The following is a 26,557-nucleotide window of genomic DNA, read 5'->3' as shown; positions in this document are numbered from 1 at the left end:
CAGGGAATCTGTGACCAGTTTCTATCCTTGTTTCTGGCAGGATAAACCTGGTGACAGATACCCTAATTTAAATGCAGGGTTAATTACTTTTTTAGCACTTTTCATAAATTCACTAGTGAATAACTTCAGTGGGACCGAAGCGATGGAATCTGTTGAGTTTAATCACACGCTCAGGTGCCCTCATATTCATGACCTCTGTTTGCCCCTAAGGCTACATGCACACGACCGTGGTGTGTTTTGCGGTCTGCAAATTGCGGATCCGCAAAACACGGGTGGCGTCCGTTTGCGGAACGGCACGGACAGCCTTCTATAACTGCCTATTCTTGTCCGCAAAGCGTGGACAAGAATAGGACATGTTATATTTTTTTGGGCGGGGCCACGGAATGGAGCAACGCATGTGGACCGCACACTAAGTGCTGTCTGCATCTTTTGCGGCCCCATTGAAGTGAATGGGTCCGCATCAGAGCAGCAAAAACTGTGGCTCGGATGCGGACCAAAACAACGGTCGTGTGCATGAGGCCTAAGCCTCACAGAAAATGATTGCACAAAAAAGTGACTGAGTTTGAATTGTAATATCTTTGTTATGGTGCCCTCAGATAAGGCAACACAAACCTGATGACAGAGGTTCCCTTGTGTTGAGGCCCTACTGTACACACACAGAAAACTGAGGTTTTTTTTTTAATGAAAGATTCTGATATAAATTTATGGGGTATTTGTCTTAAGGACTCTCTGTACTTTCAACTATTTTTTTTAATTTAAAATTTTTAAAGAACGATTTATTAATTTCATTTAATAGAGAATGGTGTGCATAGCAAATTTCTAAATCGCTTTATGTAAAAAATATACCTGCATTCACCTGAAAAAAGATGTAAAGTCATGGGGTCTCGCTTCCAGGTAATTTGCAGTCCAAATCTCCTACACAGCTTCTGAACATCACAGGAGCCTGTTGTGCGATTTATCCCTCCTGATCTGTTCATGTGAGCTCAGGAACTGAAAACAAACATAGTGAGAAGTAAGGGAAAGGATGTCACAGTAGTATAACGCTTGCAGATTTCACAGAAGGCATACACCCCCTGCTTCTAAATGAAATGCATCTAACTGTCCAGCTAAGACAGGGAATAAAATGGCTGGAAGAGAATCACCAAAAAAGCCCTTTTTTTTTCAGTTATAATTGTACAAAGAAGAACATCCTTTCACAAGTGGTAGGCATACGTGCAGCCCTGAGCTACGCCCACCCCGCTATCTCTACCTACTTGCACGATCCGTCCTAACTAGTGTTGAGCGAACTTCTGTTTTAAGTTCGGCGTCTAAAGTTCGGCTTCCAGTTAGCGAAGAATCCCGATATGGATTCCGAATTCCATTGTGGTCCGTGGTAGCGGAATCAATAATCGGCCATTATTGATTCCGCTACCACGGACCACAACGGAATTCGGGATTCTCCGCTAACCGGAAGCCGAACTTTAGACGCCGAACTTAAAACAGAAGTTCGCTCAACACTAGTCCTAACCAACGGTGCACAACTGGACGGCAGTCCCTAGCTTATGTACATGCAGGGGCTTACAGGGAGGGAACAAAGTGGAGAAAGACAAAGACAGAATCGTAAACTTGCAGGCTGGGTAGAAACCAAACAAGCAATAACACACCGAAGACAAAAACGGGACAAAATGGAAGCCGAGGTCACATCAGTACACAGGGAAAATACAGAATCGAGGTCAAAATACAAACTTGTCGGTACAGAGGGATAACACGATATCAGGAGTCAACCACAAGCCGAGGTTGAGTTCCACAAACACACATGCAGGAAATACGCTAGTGAGTATAAAGACCAATCACAGGCAACTTGTGGCCAGCAAGTTGCCTTTTAAATAGGCCAGACTGATCATGTGACGTGGCCAGCGTCGCATGACCCTGCTTCAGCCCCAGCCACTACTCTGAGCGCCGGCTCATCACCGTCGGCACTCATTCCTGCTTGTTGCTTAAGGTAAGGAGGACACCGGCCACGCTGAGGAAGCGCGTGCTGCCTGGTCCTCCCCCCTCTCTTGTTGCCAGGGAGACGAGGACGCCGGCCACGTCCGGAGCCAGCTCCTCCTCCCTCTGTCAGCGGGGTGCTGACGGTGCTGCAAGGAGGAAGCGCATCTCCGGCTCCCTGTTACACATCCATTATTCAAACTTTTTTTGAATCTTAGGTACGCTTTAAGATTTGGTTATGGTGTGCTGTAAAAAGGAAGCACACACGGTGACTACTATAGAGTTACATTGTGTCTTTGTACATCCCACACACACACACACACACACACACCACTTTCATGTGTTCATGACGATTAGAACGTATTATAGTAAAATATTTCTCCCTAACCTGTCTAATGATGTGAATGAGATGGCACCTATTCTTGCTTTTGAAGTGAGTCTTCATCAGTCAAAGAATCTATCGCCCTATTACACTGATCAGGGATTGGCATTCTATGAATACTTCCCGATAATTGACCAGTGTAATGTAGCAGCCAATTGACCGACAAAATGAGCAAAAACTCTAACTGAATACTATAATACATTATATTCTTCTAGCTCAGCTAGATAGGGCTGCTTATTTTTACAGGCTATAACCAATGCCCCATGGCCGCTACAAAAGGAGTTGGCCGAGTATAGACTGGGAAACTAGAACCTGTAGATCTTGTAAAGAAAACAGGTTTTTGGCAATAACCAAAGACAATTACTTTTCCCAACTGGTTTAAAATCCTACTAGAGGGACAGCCATACTGGACTGCGTATTAACCAATAGACCTGACAGAACAACAGACGTGCTGGTTGGGGGACACATGGGAAATGGGAGGCATAAAAATACCAAAATTCGAAAAAGCTAAATTTGACCAGCTAAGAGGCCATAAACCTCACTAACTGGGACAACGTTCTGAAAAATAAAAATGCATACACAAAATGGGATATTTTTAAAAGCTCTAATTATGAGCCGGTCATACCTTATAGGAATAAAAGTGTAAGGAACAAGAACAAAAAACAATGTGGATAAATAGAAATGTAACGCAACCAATAAATGACAAAAAGAAAGCATTTAAATCACTAAAACAGGAAGGTACCAAAGAAGCCTTGAAAAAATATGAGAATTTTTTTTTTTTATATGTAAAAGACAAATAAAAGCAGCCAAGCTGGAGATTAAGTGACAAAGATAATAAAACTAACCCTAAAATGTTCTCCAATTACTGTATATAAATGGTAAAGTTTAAACCTGAAAATGTTGGCCCTTTACAGAGTGATGAGGAAGAAGTTGTAGAGAACTATGTACCACTATATTCGCTGAGAAAAATTGTCAGATAAAATGCAGAATGTAAAAGTGAACTCCCCATTAAAAGTGCCCTGTCTCACTCAGGAAGAAGTGCAGCAGCGTCAATTGCTGGGATCGGATGGCCTACACCCCTGAGAATTATATCATGTAATAGACAGACGTTTTATTTCGGATATTTGAGGACTCTATATTCACAGGGAGCGTTCCACAGGATTGGCACTTACCAAATGTGGTGCCAATTCAAAAAGGGGTCAAAAGCAGAGCCTGGAAGCTATAGGCCAGCAAGTTTAACATCTATTGTGGGTAAACTGTTTGAAGGTTTTCTAAGAGATGCTATTCTGGAGTACCTCAATGAAAATAAGTGAATAACACGATCAGCATGGCTTCATGAGGGATCGGTCATGTTAAACTAATTTAGAGGGAGTCTGTCATCAGCATTTCATGTTTGTAACCCTTCCCATAGCTTTCAAGCATGTTTACAGTTAATAAAAACGTTACCTTTAGCATCAAAAAACATCTTTGTAGCATATGCAAATGAGGGCTCGCAAGTGACCAGGGGCGGCGTTACCCTCGTAGGTGCCCAGCTAGCTCAGCCTTTTCTTCGCTTCATCCCCGCCAATTCCTTCCCTCCGCCCGCCTATCTACTAACTTGTTGTTTTACCGAGATCCCGCGCCTGCGCACTCAGTCCGTTGGCCGGCGCAGCATGAAGCCGGCGCATGCGCATTAATTACTGTGATGCCGTACAAGGATGCCGTACAAGGAATGGTCATCGCAGTGCGCATGCGCCGGCCGACGGACTGACTGCGCAGGCGTGGGATCTCGGCGAAACAACAAGTTAGTAGATAGGCGGTCAGAGGGAAAGGAGGGGCGGGGGGAAGCGAAGAAAAGGCTGAGCTAGCAGGGCACCTACGAGCGTAACGCCGCCCCTGGGCACTTGCGAGCACTCATTTGCATATGCTACAAAGATGTTTTTTGATGTTTTTATAGGATTGATGCTAAAGGTAACGTTTTTATGAACTGTAAGCATGCTTGAAAGCTATGGGAAGGGTTACAAACGTGAAATGCTGATGACAGACTCCCTTTAATCAATTTCTTTGATGAGGAGGTAAGTTCTAGACTTGACCTGGTTGAGTCAATAGATGTCCTATATCTTGACTTCTCCAAATCATTTAATACTGTGCCAAATACAGTGGTGAAAATAAGTGTTTGAATCACTGGCGATTTTGCAAGTTTTCCCACCTACAAAGTATGGAGGTCTGTAATTTTTATCGTAGGTGCACTTCAACTGTAAGACAGAATCTAAAAAAAAACCTGAAAATCACATTGTTTGATTTTTAAATAATTTATTATAAGTATTTGATCATCTACCAACCTGCAAGAATTCTGGCTCACAGACCTGTTAGGGTCCAGTCACATGTCCGCAATTTCGTTTCGCATTTTGCGGAACGGAATTGCGGACCCATTCATTTCTATGGGGCAGCATGATGTGCTGCCCGGATCAGGAATTGTGGATCCGCACACTTCCGGGTCCGCAATTCCGATCCCGAAAAAAATAGAACATGTCCTATTCTTGTCCGCAATTGCGGACAAGAATAGGCATTTTCTATTAAGTGCCGGCGATGTGCGGTCCGCAAAAGGCGGAACGCACATCGCCGATGTCCGTGTTTTGTGGATCTACAAAACACACACTGACGTGTAAATGGACCCTTAGTTTTTCTTTAAGAAGCCCTCCTACTCTGCACTCTTTACCTGTATTAATTGCATCTGTTTGAACTCGTTACCTGTATAAAAGACACCTGTCTACTCAATCAATCACACTCCAACCTCTCCACCATAGCCAAGACCAAACAGTTGTCTAAGCACACCAGAGACAAAATTGTAGACCTGCACAAGGCTAGGAGGGGCTACAGGACAATAGGCAAGCAGCTTGGTGAGAAGGCAACAATAGCTGACGCAATTCTTAGTGTCCCTTATGATTTCCCAGCAGGAATACATCAGACCATCCCACCGATGGATCCACATTCAGCACTCCGTAAACTCAAAAGAATTCCATGGACATCAGCATCTCCCTCAATGGTTCCTTATATTCAATCGGTCAAAAAAATGACATTTAAAATGCAATATTTTGGTGATGAGCTGTGATACCAAGCACAGCCGCTGTACGCTGTGTTTGGTGAGCTTACAAGAGCACCAGTGCCTTCTCAAACAGCTAAACGACAGGGCTCCCAGGTGTCAGACCCCTATCCAGAGGATAAGTCATCAGTTACAAAGTCTCGGAAAACCCCTTTAAAGCACCACGGTTTCTTAAGAGTGAAAAGTACTTTGTAATGGGGAATTCTGAAATAAGGCAGAGTCTACATAGCGATGGGCTATGGAAATAGGTTACCTAAACTAGACAACCCCTTTAAGTTGTCAATAGACATTGACTCCCCCGTTACCGTTTCTGTTTAACACGTCTGATGCCATTTAAAGCCATTTATGATGCAGTGCTTTCTTCTAGAGCACACCTTGAGTTCTCCCGTGGTCATGCCTATGACTGTAAGACATGTAATCTAGTCTGTAGTCCTGCGCGGAGGACTTATCATATGATGACTGATTTCACCTTAGCTTTTTGTTGCATAGTGTTCATAGGAAATATGAGCTGTCATAATGTTGTATCCATATATCTTGCTGTTCTCCTTTCATTATTGCCATGGTAACAGTCAGACAATAGTAAGGTCATGCTTTGCAAGTTTTCCTTATTTCCTTGCAGCCTCTGCTTTTGCAGAGGTCTATTCGTGTATATGTAATGACTGCCGTTGTCAAATTAAAGGGAACCTGTCATCAAGATCTTAAACTCTCCAACTACCATAAGCCCCTTATCCTTAGGCTACTTTCACACTAGCGTTATTCTTTTTCAGTATTGAAATTCGGTAAAGGGTCTCAATGCCGGAAAAAAACGCATCAGTTTTGTCCCCATGCATTCTGAAAGGAAAGCAATCCGTTCAGGATGTCTTCTGTTCCATCCCTTGTACGGTATTTGACCGGACAAAATACCGCAGCATGCTGCTGTATTTTTTCCGGACAAAATCCCAGACCACTACCGCACTTGCCAGATCCGGCATTAATTTCCATTGAAATGTATTAAGGCCAGATCCGGTACCAAGTGTTCAGTAAATTGCCGCATTGACGGATCTGGTCTGCGCATGCGCGGTTCTTACTAGCTTTGAAAAGATTAAATACCGGATCCGTTATTCTGGATGATACCGAAAAGACGGATCCAGTATTTCAATGTATAAGTTTAACGGATCCGGGAAAAAAAGATATCCGTTTGTACACTGATTTCTGGATTCGGCAGACCGTTCCGGCAACCGAACTGCCTGCCGGATTCTTCAATGCTAGTGTGAAAGTACCCTTAATCACTAAGGGCTGGATTAGACCTGCAGATCAGCATTTCGTTTGTCAGGAAGGAAGCGTTCCCTCCCGACAATCGCCTGCTAGTCAGTGAAGAAGACCACTGATATTACATGGGGAGGATTGATTGCTAATGTTGTCGCTGGTCCCCATACAGAATCATTATATGTTGGCTGCAGAATGTGATGAGAATTTTTTTTTCTTGGCATGCATTAAAAAAGTGATTGCCCGATGAACAATCATTTGTTTGTTCATTGGGTAATTGGTGGCACTTTTTTACACAGGCTGATCATTGCTAAAGAGAGTTTAGCGATAATATGGTTGACTATCTACAAGTCTAAGACAGCCCTAAGATAAAAGGACATCATAAAATTGCTAGCCTCCTTTTGGGGGTGTGTACCTGCAGAGACTTGCTCTATCCAATCAGTGCTGCCATTTTCAGACTGTGCAGGGACACACCCCAAATGGTTACCTCCCCTCTGTACCCTTACTGCAGACTGCTAGCAATTCATTCATAACTTCTAGTAGAAATAATAAAGGGACGGCACAACATAGAGACATAAGAACAGATGCTCCAGAATTGTTATTACATGGGGGATGCATGCTAGCGTTTTGGCTTTCCGTTTGTGAGATCTGTTCAGGACTCTCACAAGTGGTCCAAAACAGATCAGTTTTGCCCCAATGCATTCTGAATGGAAAAGGATCCACTCAGAATGCATCAGTTTGCCTCCGATCAGTCTCAATTCTGCTCTGGAAGTGGACACCAAAACGCTGCCTGCAGTGTTTTGCTATCGGCTTGACGAAACTAAGCCAAACAGATCTGTCCCCATTGACTTACATTGTGTGCCAGGACAGATCCGTTTGGCTCAGTTTCGTCAAGCCGATAGCAAAACGCTGACACAATCTGGCACAATAGAAAATTGATCCGTCTCTTATTGACTTTCAATGGAGTTCATGACTGATCCGTCTTGGCTGTGTTCGAGAAAATACTAAAGGATCCGTTCATGACGGATGCATGCTGTTGTATTGTAGTGGATCCGTTTTTGCAGATCCATGACATATCCGCCAAAAACGCAAGTGTGAAAGTAGCCTAAAACAGGCATGTCAGGAGTGGTGACAGGTCCTCTTTAAAAAAAAAAAAAATTCTAGTCATTACATTATACATTGACCTCCCTTTTAGAATAGCACTAATAAATTGAGCTTCAATTGACCGTTCTGGGTCATCTATTTTTATGACTCTGTCATGCCATTCCTTTCTTATTACTTCTAGACGTTATGAATGAATTGCCAGAAGTGTGCAAGGAGGGTCCAATTGAGTGTGTCCAGTTGACGGTGTGTTCCTGCACAGTCTAACACTGGCAGCATTGATTGGAATGTGTCAAACTGACACAACCCCAACTGGCAACACCCATGTGAACCTTCAGTGAAAAACACTAGTGATTCATTCAGAACTTCGAGGAGGAATAATAAAGGGACAGCATGACATAGTGATAAGAAAAGATGCTCCAGAATTGTCATTACATGAGGAATGCAAATAGTTGGTAGAACAGACATGTTAGGTGACCGGCAGTGGCGTAACTACCGGGAAAGCAGCTGCTTCGGGGTCCAAGTTGAGAAGGGGCCCAGGAGGGGTGTCTTCTAGTACAATTCAGCCCGGTCCCCCTTTGTGACTATTTGAAGGGGGCCTGGCCAGTCCCGAAATGTACCAGAAAAGGTGTAGATACCAGTATTATAGAAAAAAAATTACCAGCAGCACCACCAAGCCAAAAAAACTAGGTAGAGAGGATGCACTGCCCGAGTATGGTAACTGGTGCTTACCCACTAATACGGAATAAAGAAATAGGACTGCACTCCAGTTGAATCTTCAGTGAAAAAAGGTTTTATTCACCCATAGGTGGCACAAGCGACGTTTCAGCTCACATATGAGCCTTTCTCAAATATATATATATATATATATATATATATATATATATATATATATATACAGTACAGACCAAAAGTTTGGACACACCTTCTCATTCAAAGAGTTTTCTTTATTTTCATGACTATGAAGGCATCAAAACTATGAATTAACATATGTGGAATTATATACATAACAAATAAGTGTGAAACAACTGAAAATATGTCATATTCTAGGTTCTTCAAAGTAGCCACCTTTTGCTTTGATTACTGCTTTGCACACTCTTGGCATTCTCTTGATGAGCTTCAAGAGGTAGTCCCCTGAAATGGTCTTCCAACAGTCTTGAAGGAGTTCCCAGAGATGCTTAGCACTTGTTGGCCCTTTTGCCTTCACTCTGCGGTCCAGCTCACACCAAACCATCTCGATTGGGTTCAGGTCCGGTGACTGGAGGCCAGGTCATCTGGCGCAGCACCCCATCACTCTCCTTCATGGTCAAATAGCCCTTACTTTCAAAGTTTTCCCAATTTTTCGACTGACTGACCTTCATTTCTTAAAGTAATGATGGCCACTCGTTTTTCTTTACTTGGCTGCTTTTTTTCTTGCCATAATACAAATTCTAACAGTCTATTCAGTAGGACTATCAGCTGTGTATCCACCTGACTTCTCCTCAACGCAGCTGATGGTCCCAACCCCATTTATAAGGCAAGAAATCCCACTTATTAAACCTGACAGGGCACACCTGTGAAGTGAAAACCATTTCAGGGGACTACCTCTTGAAGCTCATCTAGAGAATGCCAAGAGTGTGCAAAGCAGTAATCAAAGCAAAAGGTGGCTACTTTGAAGAACCTAGAATATGACATTTTCTGTTGTTTCACACTTATTTGTTATGTATATAATTCCACATGTGTTAATTCATAGTTTTGATGCCTTCAGTGTGAATCTACAATTTTCATAGTCATGAAAATAAAGAAAACTCTTTGAGAAGGTGTGTCCAAACTTTTGGTCTGTACTGTATATATATATATATATATATATATATATATATATATATATATATATATTGTGTGTGTGTAGATGTCACTGTTATAGTGGATACTGACTATATCTTTTAACGACACGCACATACACTTCTGTTAGTATTGTGTGTGTGTGTGTGTGTATATGTATATATGTATGTATATATGTGTGTGTGTGTGTGTGTGTGTGTGTGTGTATGTGTGTGTGTATATATATATATATATATATATATATATATATATATATATTATATATATTATATATTTAGTATTTTTTCCCACCATAAGATGCATTTTTTTCTTCAAGTGGGGGAAAAATGCCCCTGCATCTTATAGGGCGAATACTAATGAGCGCTTCCATTATGGAAGCGCTCATTAGTACCGGAGGACCAGGAAGCGGTGAAAGCTCTGTACTCACTGCTTCCTGGTCCTCGGCTGTCTGCTGTGCAGTGGCTGCGCACAGCGTGCGTGTGCTCTGTGACCTCACGCTGTTAGCGCCAGTTCACAGCACAGCCGACAGCAGGAGGAAGAAGAGCGCGGGCGGCGTCCAGGAGCAGGAGAGGTAAGTGGTTTATTTTATAAATCTTGGGGCTGATGGGATGGCAATGGGGGTGATGAGGGGCATAATAGCTGATAATGGGGGCTGATGAGAGGCTTAACCCCTTAGTGACCAAGCCTGTTTGGGCCTTTATGACCAAGCGTTTTTCTTCCTTTTTTCATGGTCTCGTTCCAAGAGCTATAACTTTTGTATTTTTTCGTCTATATAGCTTTATGAGGGCTTGTTTTTTACGGGACAAGTTGTAGTTTTTAATGGCGCCATTTTGGGGTACACATAACTTTCTGATTAACTTTTATTAACTCTTTCTGGGAGGGAGATGGGGAAAAATAGCAATACTGCCACTGCGTTTTTACATTATAAATTTTATGGCGTTCATTTTTCGGTACAAATAACATAATATCTTTATTCTCTGGGTCAGTACGATTACAGTGATACTAAATACTTATAATTTTGTTTACATTTTACTACTTTTTTTTTGCAATAAAACCCCTTTTATTACCAAAAAAATGATTTTACATTGCCACTTCACAAGACCCATAACTTTTTTTTTTTTTTTTTATATGGAATTGTGTGAGGGCTTGATTTTTGAAAGACGACTTGTATTTTTCATTGGTATAATTTTGGAGTAAATGCGGCTTTTTGATCGCTTGTTATTACGTTTTTTTCGGTGGAAACTAAGAATAAATTTGAAATTCTGTCCTTTTTTTTTTTACGGCGTTCACCATAGGGGATAATTTATGTAATATTTATGTAGTCCCAGTCGGTACGGACGCGGCAATACCAAACATATGGGGGATATTTTCTTTTTCCAATTTTTTTCATTGAAAAGCGTATTTTCAATGGAAAAAAAAGCATATTTTTTTATTTTATGTGTTTTTTTTTTTTTGTTTTTTTTTACTACTTAATAGTCCCACAAGGGGACTATAATATACAGTATTTTGATTGCTTTTAAAATGTAATGCATTATCTCTATAATGCATTGCATTTCAATAGCAATGCTATTCAAACATTGACCAGCAGGCTGCGCCAGAGAGTCACAGCCTGCTGGAGGTAACGGAAGACAGGCTCGGGGCCCTGATCGGAAGCAAGGTAAGCTTCCCAACACATCAGCACTCCTGCCAGTCCGGGCTTTTAGAGCAGGGACCCTGCTCTAATGTGAGAGCCAGGTCCGCGCTCCCCGCTGCACGGGGGAGCCGTGCAGCGCTTAGACTGGGCCGCCGTAAAAATGCGGCGGCCCAGCCTAAGGCCCCTTAGTGACCGCCATAAAAACACGTATGGGTGGTCACTAAGGGGTTAAGGGCTGATATGGGGTGATGAGAGGCATAATGGCTGATGAGGGGCATAATAGCTGATATGGGGGTGATGAGAGGCATGGGGCTCTTATCTAAGGTCTGATTGGAGGTCATTTACATTGGGGTCTGAGCTGATGTATGATTGGGGTCTGATCTGAGGTCTTATTAACATTGGGGGTCTGATTGGGGCTGTCAGCTGAGGTCTGACTGGTGCTCTGACCTGAGGTGTAATGAATAATATTTTTTTCTTTTTGTCCTTCTCTAAAACATAGGTGTGCCTTTATAGGGCGAAAAAGACGGTAGAGTTTTTTTTAATTTTTTTTAAATGTGTGTTTAGTATGTATCTATGTGAACATCTGCTTATTGTGTATATAGAAGATATCTGATTATTGGTAGTAGTGTGTGTGTGTGTATGTATGTATGTGTATATGTGTGTGTGTGTGTATATATATATATATTTTTGAGCACTACTACTCCTATGCAGATATTTAGGACACTGAGGCTACTTTCACACTTGCGTTCGGGGTTCAAAGCCTTCAAACGGAGCTCACAAGCGGCCCCGAATGGATTCTGAGTGGATGCGGATCCGCTCAGAATGCCTCAGTCTGGCTCTGCTTGGCCTCCGTTCCGGTGTCTGCCTGGCCGTGCGGAGCCAAACGGATCCGCCCAGACTTACAATGTAAGTCAATGGGGACGGATCCATTTGAAGTTGACACAATATGGTGCAATTTTCAAACGGATCCGTCCCCCATTGACTTTCAATGCAAAGTCTGGACGGATCCGTCTGACTAACTTTCACACTTATATTTTTTTCTGAAATATAATGCAGACGGATCCGTTCTGAACGGATACCATCGTTTGCATTATAGGAGCGGATCCGTCTGTGCAGACAAGTGTGAACGTAGCCTGATACTGACAGAAAAAAAATCTTTTACTATTGATGACCTGTCCACAGGATAGGTCAAGAGGTCATAAATATCAGAGGGGAGGGGGGGATGTAGAAAATTTGCTCTGGGGCCCATTCATTCTAGCTATTCCCCTGGTGACGGGTCCTTGCTGTATAGGAGCTGACATCTGTGTAGGAGGGAGATTTCTTATGTGGCTGACTGAAATCTACAGTGTCCCTTTATTGTGAGCTGCACCTTTCAGTTACAGATGTGCAGTTTTCTCACTTAATATTTACCGATAAATCCTTTGTCCAGTCCATTCACTGCTGGGGGGGGGTCCCAAATATAGCTGGGCCAGCTATTTTCGGAACTCCCCAACAGAGGGCGACCAAACACGTCTGCTCTCTTCACTTTGGGGGTTCGGTTCTGGAGATAGGTGCGGGTACCACCTCTGAACACTACCCTTATCTGACATTGACATATCCTAGTTACATGCCATCAATGTCTGAGGTGGGAATACCCCTTTAATTTGCATAGTTTTTCCCATTGCATTAAAATGAGTCTCCATACACCCCTGTGTATCTTCACTAAGAAGCAGTACCCCCGATAGAGGAAAATATAAATTCTATAGTTTGGTACAAAATGCAGAAACGATAAACTCTTCTGTGTTGGTTTTTTATGGTATAGCTTATTATTTTAGTTCTTTTTAGTTAGTTTATTCTGTTTAGTTGTATGAGCAAATTTAAAGTGATGTGTTAAATAGTGGCGAAAACCACCTTCACCGTCCTGGCATTCTGCGGGCCTCAATCTATTACTTCAGAATCCATCAGGCAGCTTTCACACATCAACATCTTGAAGACTGGGCATGCACTTATATGGTGTGAAGAGAGGGGAAGCTCTCTGGAAATACACAAACCAAATGATGGAAATTATGAGTCACTGAACTTGTGTATGTACCTCAGCAAAGATCAGGTTAATACTATGGGACTCTGCCACTGGGCATATGTGCCACCATGTTTTGTATCATATGTATTGTGGGTGTTTTACACCCAGCACTGTATCCTCCTTTATCAGGACTTTACATGCATGTGCAAATTCAGCTTTCTGCCAATTAAATGACTAAAAGTGCCTAATTAAGCTTAAAGAGGACCTTTCACCGATTCTTACCCTATGAACTAACTATACAGACATGTGGAGCGGCGCCCGGGGATCTCACTGCACTTACTATTATCCCCGGGCGCCGCTCCGTTCTCCTGCTATGCCCTCCGGTATCTCCGTTCTCTAAGTTATGGTAGGCGGAGTCTGCTCTAGCGCTGGCCAATCGCATTGCAGATCTCACAGCTTGGGAGAAAATAACCTCCCAGGCTGTGAGCTCTGCGCTGCGATTGGCCAGCGCTAGAGCAGACTCCGCCTACCATAACTTAGGGACTGGAATCTCCGCCTACTATAACTTAGTGAGCGGAGATACCGGAGGGCATAGCGGCAGAACGGAGCGGCGCCCAGGGATAATAGTAAGTGCAGTGAGATCCCCGGGTGCCGCTCCACATGTCTGTATAGTTAGTTCATAGGGTAAGAATCGGTGAAAGGTCCTCTTTAAAGAGGACCTTTCATCTGGCAAAACATTGTAAACTAAGTGTCATGATCTGTACAGCGGCGCCCAGGGATCTCACTGCACTTACTATTCTCCCTGGGCGCTGCTTCGTTCTCCCGCTATGTCCTCCGTTATGTTTGGTCACTGTTATAGTAGGAGGAGACTTAGGGGACTTGGTTATAGTAGGAGGAGACTGCCCTTGTTCTCCTGGGCGTCTCCTTCTCCTAGGCCAGTGATGGCAAACCTATTAGAGACTGAGTGCCCAAACTACAACCCAAAACCCACTTATTTATCACAAAGTGCCAACATAGCAAGTTAACCTAAATACTACAGTCCAATATAGTATATCTTCCATGTACTTTATCACTCAGCTATAATATCCTGCCTACATTAAGTGCGCTGCCTGTGCTGTTCATAGTGCGCCCTGCGCTGATGAATGGCAGGAAAAGTCTAAGGAATATTGGTACACCATAGATTTTTTCCAGGGTGGGGGTGCCCACAAAGAGGGCTCTGAGTGCCACCTCTGGCACCCGTGCCATAGGTTCGCCAACACTGTCCTATGCTGTAGCGCTGGCCAATCGCAGCGCAGAGCTCACAGCCTGGGAGGTTTTCTTCTCCCAGGCTGTGAGCTCTGCACTGCGATTGGCCAGCGCTACAGCCTAGGAGAAGGAGACGCCCAGGAGAACAAGGGCAGTCTCCTACTATGCCCAAGTGACCAAACATACTGGAGGGCATAACGGGAGAACGGAGCGGCGCCCAGGGATAATAGTAAGTGCATTGAGATCCCTGGGTGCCGCTGTACAGATCATGACACTTAGTTCACAATGTTTTGCCAGATGAAAGGTCCTCTTTAAAGCGGTTGTCTCACTTCAGCAGATGGCATTTATGTAGAGGAGATAAATGTGAGCCACTTGCTAATGTATTGTTATTATCTATATTACTGATGGACTTTGAGGGTCTTGAAGATTTTTATCTTGTAATATTCTGCACTCCTTAATCCTTCTATGCCATTCCCATGTTCCCCCACCAAATCTCCTGCAATCAATGACATTAGTTATGGCCTCTAATACTAATGAATTGTCAGGTGATCAGTCTCCACAGCCCACTGTCAATGGCTGAGGTGATATTCCATTTCAATGGAATATCACCTCAGCCATTGACATTCCATTGAAATGGGCAGGTGGGGACACTAGTATCGGGACCGAAGCTAAATGCACCAATTGTGGGCAAATGGGGGGTGCAGACAGTTTTGTAAAGTACATAGTAATCGCGCAGTCAGTAACAGAGGCTTAGCTATTACTTATAGCCAAGCCCCTGTTGTATCCGTCAGCATCACTGAAAACTCATGTCGGCGGATTAAACTCTTAAATGCTGCAGTCAATGCTGGTGGCCGCATCTGAGTTTTACCTAGGGAGAGGATTCCCTGCGATACAATCATGGTTTGCATGGGCCTTTGAGGCCCTCCCCCTTGACTGCCTTACATCTGGTGGCATTAGAGGCAGAGCTTGCTAAGAACTCATTTGCATCAGTTTCTTTTCGAAAATGCCTGAATTGTATAAAAGTAGCAAACTTAAACTTTATGCTGCTGTTCAGAATGATTACAGGGATACCAATTTTAAAGTTTTTCGTACGCAATGTACGCCACAATAATAAAACACAAAAAGCAATGGCAGAATTACTGCCTTTTCTTTATCTTAATACCCAAAACCTGAAATGCTGTCAAAGTTGTATATACCCCAAAATAGTACCAATGATGATGCAAACCCATCCTGCAAAAAATAAGCCCTCACACATCTTCATGGTTTTCAGAAAACAGCTGTATTGGTACCTCAGAGACCGTTTTGAAAATATGGCGCCTGTAAATCAGTCCAACAAAATACCGTATTTTTCAGTCTATAACACGCACCTAGGATATAGAGTAAGAAAATGAGACTCCCATCAGATCTCAGATCAGACCTCTGGTCAGACAATCAAGCTCCATCAAACAAACGCCAAAAAAATATTTATATTTATTTATGATAGAGGCTTCATGTTGGAGATGAAACGTCACGTCAATTATGGGTGAATAAATACATCCTTTTTTACTGCAATCTTGGAGAGCTGCTCTATTTTTCAGTATAGATAGAGATAAAAAAAAATAATAATAATAATAAAAAAAAAAAAATATATATATATATATATATATATATATATATATATATATATATATATATATATATCTCTATCTCTTACAAACTTACCTCTCCTGCTCCGGACCGCAGTGACATTCACCACATTCACCCCTTCTTGTGGCCTCTAGAGTTGCACCCTCTCCTTACCCCCTGCATACTAATGACCGCTCCTATAATGGAAACAGTCATTAGTATTTACACAAGATGTACCGCAATCCCTCCCCCTTCCCCACTCACACTTTTTGGGGGTATTTGCTGCAAAAGTGAAAGGTGTTCCTCCCTTTCTGAATCCTGCAGCATACCCAAATAGCAATTTACGTCCACGTTTATGGTATTTTCACACCCAGGTGTATCTTCCTAACAATTTAAATGGTGTGCTGTCTCAGATGGTACAAGCTGGACACAACGTATTGCGGGCGTCACCTGCTCATTAATTTCTACAAAATGCCTGTGGTGTCAAAATGCTCACTCCACCTCTTGATAAATAACTCAACTGGTGTTTCCAAAATGAGGTCACTTATTGGAGGTTTCCACTGTAGGGGTACATCAGCGTCTTTTCAAATGGGAAATGGTGCCCGAAAACCATTCCAGCAAAATCTTCCCTCCAAAAGCCAAATAGCACTCCTTTCTTTTTTAGCCCCACAGTGTGACTATGCAGCAGTTTACAACCACATGGTGTGTTGCTGTATTCAGAAAAGTTTGCTTAAAGAGGACCTTTTGCCGATTATTACACTATGAACTAAATATACAGACATGTAGAGCAGCGCCCGGGGATCTCACTGCACTTACTATTCTCCCCGGGCGCCGCTCCGTTCTCCTGCTATGTCCTCCGGTATCTCCGTTCATTAAGTTATGGTAGGCGGAGTCTGCCCTTGTTCTTCTGTAGCGCTGGCCAATCGCATTGCAGAGCTCACAGCCTGGGAGAAAATAACCTCCCAGCCTGTGAGCTCTGCGCTGCGATTGGCCAGCGCTAGAGCAGAACAAGGGCAGACTCCGCCTACCATAACTTAGTGACTGGAATCTCCGCCTACTATAACTTAGTGAGCGAAGATACCGGAGGGCATAACGGGAGAACGGAGCGGCGCCCAGGGATAATAGTAAGTGCAGTGAGATCCCCGGGCGCCGCTCTACATGTCTGTATATTTAGTTCATAGTGTAATAATCGGTGAAAGGTCCTCTTTAACAAATGGTGGTGTCCTTTGTAAGGAGTACCTCTTGTGAAAATTAAAAATTTGGGGCTAAAGAAACATGAAAAGCATGTTTTCTCAAAACACTCGCTACGCTCTCCTTGAGGGATGTAGTTTCCAAAATTAGGTCACTTTTGAGGTGTTTCTACTGTAGGAGTAACTTGGGGTCTCTTCAAATGCGACATGACTCCCAAAAACCATTACAGCTAAATCTGTCCTCCTCAAACCATATGGTGCATTTTCCCTCCTGAGCCCCGTGGTGTGCCCATACAGCAGTTTATGACCACATATGGGGTGTTTCTGTAAACTGCAGAATCGGGTTGATATTGAGTGTTTCTTGTTTTTAAATTTCACCTCTTTTGCCTTAAATTTCTGTGGAAAACCTAAAGGGTCTAAAAAAAAAAGTGTCTAAAATTTTAAGTCTTAAAGGATAACTGTTGTATTTTTTTAATTTTAAAGTATTGGATTGTGGTGATTAATATCACCTTGGTGGCCCTATTTCAACTTTTCACTGTGTATTCAATTACCCCTTAATTCCACATTTTTGTTTCCTGTACTGCCTATTTTTACCTGTGCTTAAAATAGGGTTGCTAGGCATGGTCCGTCTATCTGTTGAGCACGCAAAAGCAGGCTCCGTGCAGACTCGTATTACTGACAGCCAGGGACTGTAAGTAAATGATGAAAGCCAGGTCCTCCCCAGCAGCTAAGTGCCTGGGCTGTGTGCACTTCTCCCTGTCCCTGCGCTTGGCAGACGCTCCCTCACTCAGCAGAGCTGGAGAAGGCAGAGTTGGAGCAGCGCAGACCAGGGAAGGGAGATCTGCCATCTGCTCAGTGTATAAATGAAAGCAACATGTGGTAAGAGGACCCCTTTGTTCTGCAGGAGATTAACCCTTTAGGGGGGAGGGCTCTGGTTACTGACACTTTTGGGGGGGCTATTGTTACTGGCTAGTGCATGTGAGGAGCTCAATGCATTGTGGGTAGTGAGGGCAGGCGGGATTAGCCTCAGGGTGAGGGCAGTGGCGGCCATCTTAACTGAATAGTGAAATTGCAGTTTTATGCAGACTGGTTGCTAAGGGCTGAATCTTAGTCAGTCTAATAGTAACTGATTCTGGAATATCATGTTATTAGTAACTACATATATGAAAATTGAAATTGGGGTCTAAATGTGACAGTTATCCTTTAACGTACAAAAAAAAATATGACGTTCACAAAATGATGCTAACATAAAGTTGACATATGGTGAATGTTAATTAATAATCATTCGGTGAATTATCACTATTGGTCTTAAAAGCAAGCAAATTCAAATTTGTAAATTTTCAGCAAATTTGTCAATTTTTTTTTATTATAAAGAGAAAGCAAATCGACCCATATTTACCACTAATGTGAAGTACAGTGGAAGGGTGTTCTGTGACCTCACGCAGTGCATGTCGGGTCATAGCACAGCCGACAGCAGGAAGGAGAGAGCGCTGAAGGTGAGGAGCGGTGGCGTCCGAAGCAGGAGAGAAGTAGATTTATTTTATGCGATATGAGGCATGGGGGGGGGGGGGGGGGCTGATATGAGGCATTGGGTTCTCATCTGAGGTCTGAATGGGGGGGATCTTATTTATATTGGGGCTCTATCTGAGGTCGGATTGGGGGTCATTCACATTGGGGTCTGATCTGTGGTCTGAATTGAGGGTTTTATTAACATTAGGGGTCTGATTGGGGCTGAGGGCTGATTAACATTGCGGGTCTGATTAGTGGTCTGATCTGAGGTCTGATGAAAAATTATTTTTTTCTTGTCCTCCTCTAAAACCTAGGTGTGTCTTATAAGGCAAAAAAATGCGCTACCGCATTTGCAAAATTACGCTCGGTCCATAAGCTAAAAAAAGGCAGTGTCTTGTAGGGGTTAAGTTTTCATTTTTATCCTTTTTGGTACAAAAACCTAATAAAAAAATAAAAAAAAGTTCTCAATTAATTAAAAGGAATTCTTACATGTTCTGAAAGCATGCTTTGGTGCAGTTGTTTAGCAGCTCTGATTTCAATTCCAACCTAAGCCTCATATTCATATATACAGTACAATGGGAAGATGTGATGGGACATTTTGCTTCTTATACCATAAAATTTCAGATATAATCATAGAAAAGAAAATTATTTGAATATTTCCTGTGTTTGCATGGTCTGCTTTTATAGTTTGTGTGTGTGAAGTTGATTTGTGATCCTCCCTGGCAACAGGCACAGGTCAAAAGTTGTGTGCAGCACTGCAGAATATGTGGGTGTGTGAAAATAGTAATGTTTAGATTTTCTTTGATTTAGGTTACCAGTTCAAATTTTATGAATTAAAGGCTATGTACACCTTTGGGGGGGCCATTTTTTTTTTATCGCATTGTACTCATTTTGAGCTAAATATTTTTTCAATTGGTCTTTATTAAAAATATGGAGCACTTTTTTCTGTACGTAGCTGAGATGCTCTAGTAGCATCCTCTGGATATTCTCTTTTCCTTCAGTTTGGTAGCTGACAGGCTCCTTATCTCTGCTCTCTGATATTATAAACACTCATTTTAACTCAGTTCTTATCTTTCTGATAAGATGTGGCTTAAATAAGTGTTTATGACCTCTCAGTAGTTTTAGAGAGGATCATTAGATTAGCACAAAGTGAAAATACACACAGTTAGAAAAACAGTTAACCGTTTGTGACAGAACGGCTCAATATTTTTTAATAAAGGCCAATTGAAAATGTTTTTTTGCCAAAAATGAGTAAAATGCAATCCTAAACAAAAATTGCTTCTGGAGGTGTACATGGCTTTAAGCTTTGTGTCCAGAATATATTGTACCCTATTATCACTCTGCTAAACTGTCCCTAATCTCGTCGCAGGTTCATAATTATTTTTTCTTTTAACTTGACGTTTTGACCCCTGCTTTTGGCATGGGGTATGTCCTATTAATCTATGCCTAGAGTTTATTATCTGGTTTTCTCTACTGGACTATAATGCATACTTTCAGTAACAATTTATTGCACTATAAAATTTACTTAGTCTGCTCTACTGTTTAATACATTGCAGTGTACTGCAGACATATTCATGATTGCAATAGCAGGGAGTCCTTGATCTACTGCAGAGACTACAGTACATGACACAAAATGGACCGCATCCCATCAGGCTTTTAAAGGTTTTTGGTTTACAAAATGGATTTATTAAACTTGGCACCATTACAATTAGCTTAGTATAGTGTTCGTAGTGTATATCTATCCTTGCCTATTTGGCAAATTGGTAAATTTACTAGAATTATATTTACCCACCATCTACCATGGATGTTGGTGGGTATCTATTATGTAACCAATAATAATCTTGTCATACCAACGGATGCTGGCAAGACATGTTTGCTGCGTTCACATGTGGAACATTTGCTGCAATGTTCTAGTGCACATTCTGCTATAAAATACACACCAGTGGTTAATGCGCAGCTAAAAAAAAATACACTGCATGCGCCATACTGCCGTGAACTTGTTCGGAGTTGCACCCATTCTTGTGAGTCAGTCAAACCCATATGTTAAAGGCTATGGACACCTTTCAATCCTTTTTTTATTGCATTTATTTTGGGCTAAAAAATAAATTTTATTAAGAATTTTGCACCATTTGGCTTCTGTACCTTTTTAAATGGCTTTTCTGAGGATAGGTCATCAATATCAGATCGGCTGGGGGTCCGACACGTGCCGTCTCCCTTCTGTCTTCCTATCTGCTGCTGCTGTCCCATAGACATACAACAGCAGAGCAGGAAGAGAGAAGGGAAGGCAGCACATGAGCGCAACGTCTCCCCGTATAGCTGATCGGCGGGGGTTCCGGGTTTTGGACCCCCGCTGATCTGATATTGATGACCTATCCTGAGTAGAGGGCATCAATATTAAAAAGCCCGGACAATGTCTTTGGGTTTTGTAGGATTTTTATATTGATGACCTATCCTCAGGATAGGTCATAAATATGGGCCTATTGGGAACAGACTCCTAGCATCCCCTCCAATCGGCTGTGTGAAGAGGCAGTGGCGGTCTGTGAGTGTGTAGGCCTCTTCCTAGGCCATGTGATGTCACTTTCATCGATAACATGGCCTAGGCACAGCTTTGTCCAATTCAAGTGAATAGGACTAAGCTACAATACCAAGCACAGCCGCCATCCAATGGACAGCGCTGTGTTTAAGTTGCGAAGAGGCCGAGGCACTCGCCAGAGCTCTAGTAGGTGCAGCAGCTTCCTCAAACAGCTGATCAGTGGGGGTGCTAGGAGTTGGACCCCCAGTGATCCCCTATTGTTGACCTATCTTGATGAGACTATCAATATGAAAATCCTGGAAAACCACATTAAAGATGGCATGCTGGTCGATGCCATTCAGTGTCTATTCCATTATTCAGTCTGATTGCTTGGTCTCCATACCCTCCTGTTTTCTGAATGGGAATCTAAGCTGGATTCTGATCAAATGAAAGTTGATTGAGTAGACAGGAGGAGAATGGAGAGTGAGCTTGTATTTTTGATCCAAGGGTTTCAGTAGTCATTAATACTTGTATTGTACTGTAGACTTTCATACGACAGCTACAGATGAACCCTGTGAAAATCTGCAGTGTGGTCTGGAGCCCATCTGTGAAGACCTCCATGATAACTATTTGGCATATATATGCAGTATTTTAAGTGTGTGTGTATATATAGATGTAGCACTGCTGGATTTGTATATCTGCATTTATTAAAATAATAAAACATTTTTTATTGCATCTTATGCATTCAGATTAATACCAAACCATGTCATCTTCAGTTCTGTCACTTGGCCAATTCTGCCGCCTCCTTTTCTGGCCGGCTCTTCCGTCTTGTCTGCCTTCAGCAGTCCTCTCGGTTATCCTCAGTAAACTTCATAAAATCTCTTTCAGATATCTCGTGGACTGTGTTCCCCTGGTGGAGGTTGAGGACATGATGATCATGGGGAAGAAGCCAGACTCCAAGTGCGTTTTTACCTACGTCCAGTCCTTATACAACCACCTGAGGCGGCATGAAATGCGTCTACGCAAGAACGAATTTTAATACAGCCCTTTTTATCCCTTTGAATTCTCCTGGCACAGCACCAGCACTATGCGGCTAATGCCACTGCAGTACTGCACAACTTCTAAGTTAACCCCCTCCATCACTAAAGGGACACTGTATGGGGTGACATTGTGCTTTTAATGATGCAGTTACTGACTACATTTGACGTTGCTTTATTAATGCCTCCTCACTTTAATCTGACTTTGGCCAGAGCTTTGCTGTGTGTTGCAGTGCAATGCCTTGTGGCTCTTTGGTCAACTTCTGCTGCTGTGCTAGTAGGATTATGTCACTGCCTGGACTACCTAACCCTCTTCCCACAGAATTAATATATTTAGATAGTATTATAAAATAGCACCAGGTAAGTGCTGGGCCTTTACGTAATCACAGCCACAAGCTTCAGAACAATTTTATTCTCCATATTCATTGGCTCTCAATTCTCTGTACACTTAGGCACAACTAGAGTGGCACTCGGATATAATATAGACCTACTTTGAGAAGTAATCCAGAATATTGCTGAGAAGAGCTCACTAAAATTTACTATGTCTAGGCACAGATGGTGAGCTGGCCATTAATGATCACTGTGGATTTTCTTTGGTAGGTGATACTGTCATACACCTCATCATGAATCCTAATGCATTCTTAATGTGAAAGACATGGACCTAGCCAATAATTATCTGCAAGTATGAAGGTCCATGTTCCATATGGATATTTCTGCATTAAAGAACAGCATGCCCTTGCCACATTGGAATGAAGAGCAGTGTTTTGTAGGTAAATACAGCTTAAAGGGGTTGTCCCATTGTGCCAACTTATCCCCAATACACAATATAGGGTTTAAGGGTCTGGCCCCTGCCGATCACAAGAATGGAGGCCCATGCTCCCTGGTTTGAATGGAGCGGCAATCACACATGCATATTCACCGCTCCGCTCAACTGTATGGGTCTGCCAGCGACAGCAAAGTACAAACGCTCTGCTACTGTATATCTGCCAGAGCTGAATCGAGCGACCGCACACAGGCGCGGCTGCTGCTTCATTCAAACAGGGGAGCACTGACCCCATTCTCGTGCTTTTGTTAGGGAATACGTTATCTTAATAGGGACAACTACTTCAATCATTGCATAAGGAGAATACTTGTAACGTTCTCATACTTTCAGTTCTTCACAATTGTTTTGTGGTTAGTGAATGGAAACGCTCATACTCACCGCTCATTTGTGTAGCGAAACTTTCATTTCTACATGCACATGATGAGGATACTCTGGATGTTTTGAAGAATGTTCCCATTCACTGACTAAGCTGAGATTTGGAAAATGTTTAGGGACTGAACCTTTGATTACGCTGCGATTTAAGCAGTATTGATATAAAATCAGGAAACCTCTTAATAACCAGCAATTAGAATCTTTTTGTTAGTATCCGAGTGCTGATCTAGGTGCCAACCATCACAGCTATGACTGACTCATAGACAGATATTCTTTATTGAAAGAGAACCTTTGGTTGAGCCCTCGGTGTTCTCCAACATTTACCCTGATTGTCCTGATTTTTTTCTTTTTACCAATACCATTTTCCTGTCAACCCCCTTTTTATGGTACCTCCACTATGTGAGTATATGTAAAAAGTGTTCAGATTTACATTATATAGAGTCTATGATCTATTTTAGAAACGATGGAGTCCTTACAGTCTTGAAACCATTTATTTTATCTTCTAAATTAGAAATGATCTCATTGGACAGACTGCATGATCAGGGTCCTACCAAGAGGCTAGAATGTTTTCTTTTCTTGGTCAATGTAATACACCTCTAATTTTAAATGTGTCCGTTCCTTCCTCGTGCCAGATAGTCACAAACTGTAGATGTGGATTTTTATAAAAAAATATTTTAATATGGTTCATTGCTTTGCACTACATATGCGTCATACATATGTTCGTGCTGCTGCCTGCTTTCATATATAACAGGTCTGCCGACTAGACAGTGACTTAAGTGCATGTCATTGTTGGCTGTCATCCTTCCAGGAATGCCACTGCAGTCTATTCTAGCTTCTAGTGATTTAGGAATTAAGATTTTAAAAAAAAATTGCTGCAGTCTCGTTATTTACAGTTTTGAGAGAGAGGAGTCAATGAATGATCATCTTAGAAAGTCAAGATGAGAGCCTCGGGCTTTGCGCTTACTGCCGTGTTTTCTCAGTTCTAATTGACAGGCACACGGAGCATGCACACGTCTTTTACAAGGACCCCGATACCTGTAAAGGTAGTGTGCAGCCATGTTCCCTGGTGATAAAATAATGAGCTATAATACAGTCTAGTAGTAGTTGCGCATTGCTCTTGCTCTTCCTTCATACGACTTGTTCTTGGAGAATTGAATGCTTTGGGTGGATTAAAAGTTTGAGTATTTCCTTACATAGACAGTGACCTTTTACCTTGCCCTGGTTACACAATGGATGTTTCAATATACAGCAACTCCTGTCATGTCGAAAAGCATCAATGATACCTATAAGAATCTTGAAGGTGAAATCCAGTCAAAATCATCTGGTATGTAAGATTTACGTGAGCTTTTGATGTCTGACCACCATGGATTTCCAAAATGAATTCTTACACCCAAATAACTATATTGACTGGGATGGTTACAATCTGCCTTATTTCCAGTGTCTGACATATCTGAGCAGTCAAAGGGGTTTGAGCTATTTTTATGTAACCCTTTTACTCAGGAAATCGGTAGTGGTTCAAGCTAAGACGTCACCAATGTGATCTTCTGGCGTGTATCAGATCATTTGGGATTTCTCCAATAACTACTACTACTCCAAAGGTGCAGACTCTGTGGGACCACCTAGACGGGGAGATACTGGGTACACCTTGACACTGTATCTAGTCCTCTTGGCGTAAGCAGTACAATACTCCATAAAGGCCACATGTCCACCACTGAACCTTGTGTCGCTTACAGCCAGGTCTAGGTGTTTCCAGTGTGTTGATGCCAGGTGCCTGTTAGGAATGTGCCTGGGAACTCTGCCATAACAGGAATTGCAGTTTAACAATAACCCGTTTGTCGTATCCTCTTCTAGGTCTGTGAGGCAGTCTGTATTTTCCTGGGCAAGGTAGTAGATGATTACTTTCATGCAAATCTAACACTACAGAGCTGTTGGGCTCAGCCATCATGAAACTGTGATAACCTCTCATTGCTTGTCCCTCCGGTCTGATTTATTCGATGTTTGTAAAGTGCACTTGCCATTCTATTTCCAGCAAATGCTTTTTTAACTGTGTCTGTATACTTATATTTGTATATTACATACTTCATTTTATTTGCATAAATCCTAAATTGTTTGTGACCTCATATCAGCAATTTGTGCCATACGGGTTTTTATTGTTCCCGTTCTCTGAACAAAGGTTCAACAACCAGTCTGCCTGTTGTGACCAGAAAGCTATGATCACTCCTCATACACAGCTATTGTGTTCCATTCTTTTTATACACCAGCGTGTGCTGTCATTTTAATAAATTTCTATTAACTAATAACCTCTCCAGGCTCGTTATTTCAATCTGCATTAAAGTTGGCAGCCATAATTGGAAGTAGTTACAGTTTATTACAGCAATGGTGTGAATCTTTCTACTTTAGAGAGTAAAGTAAAAGTGAAATATCAGGATGGGGGTATAATTAATCTATTCGTGACTGAGAAAGATGCGTTTAGTCTCTAGGTCATCAGATGCGGAAAAAGCCTTTAGGTGGCAGGTGCTGGACATAATCTGTTTTGATGGCGCTTTTTGGGTATTTTTGAAGGGTTTGTATGATCGCCCTCAGGCGAGAGTATACACCTAGGAATTTATCACACCCTTTTTCCTTTGCAAAAGGGAACTCGCCAGGGGTGCCCTTTATCCCCACTACTCTTCAACACTGCTCTTGAGCCACTTACTCGTCTTTTAGAATACCATATATATATTTAAAGGTATCCAGATTCACAGTAAATGCTTGCATACTGCTGTTTTTGCAGAGGATATCCTACTGTTTATGTCTGATGTTCATGCTGATCTGGGAAATACACCTCGGGTGATGTCAAAATTTGGGCAATGTTTCTTTGTTCAAAGTGAATATTACCAAATGATTCCATTTTATTTTTGGGCTCCAGTGGTAGAGGAGAGAAGCATATTGATACCAATATCCTGGTTGCTGCTACTAGCATAGTGTACTCGGGTATTAAAATGGAGGGTTCCCCGGACCTCATCTACAAGCTGAATTTTTCTCCTGCTTTTC

The 26,557-nt window shown here is 42.2% G+C and overlaps 1 protein-coding gene across 2 annotated transcripts in view; it reads left to right on the top strand.

Annotated features, from left to right (window-relative positions):
* The window catches only part of SMTN (smoothelin), a 141,038-nt gene extending 115,217 nt beyond the window's left edge, over positions 1 to 25,821 (top strand). The window contains exon 19 of one of the 2 annotated variants that reach the window (XM_040416718.1): positions 22,181 to 25,821. In XM_040416718.1, the coding sequence (XP_040272652.1) occupies positions 22,181 to 22,331 (151 nt within the window). In that variant the 3' untranslated portion in view covers positions 22,332 to 25,821. The remainder of the gene's footprint in view (positions 1 to 22,180) is intronic. The other variant, XM_040416719.1, reaches the window with a different exon arrangement.
* Positions 25,822 to 26,557: the final 736 nt, after the last annotated feature.

The sequence above is a fragment of the Bufo bufo genome, chromosome 2 (genome assembly GCF_905171765.1).
Source record: "Bufo bufo chromosome 2, aBufBuf1.1, whole genome shotgun sequence".
Classification (NCBI taxonomy): Eukaryota; Metazoa; Chordata; class Amphibia; order Anura; family Bufonidae; genus Bufo; species Bufo bufo.
Note: the sequence above shows the minus strand (reverse complement) of the source record. Positions and strands in the feature narration are given on the sequence as shown.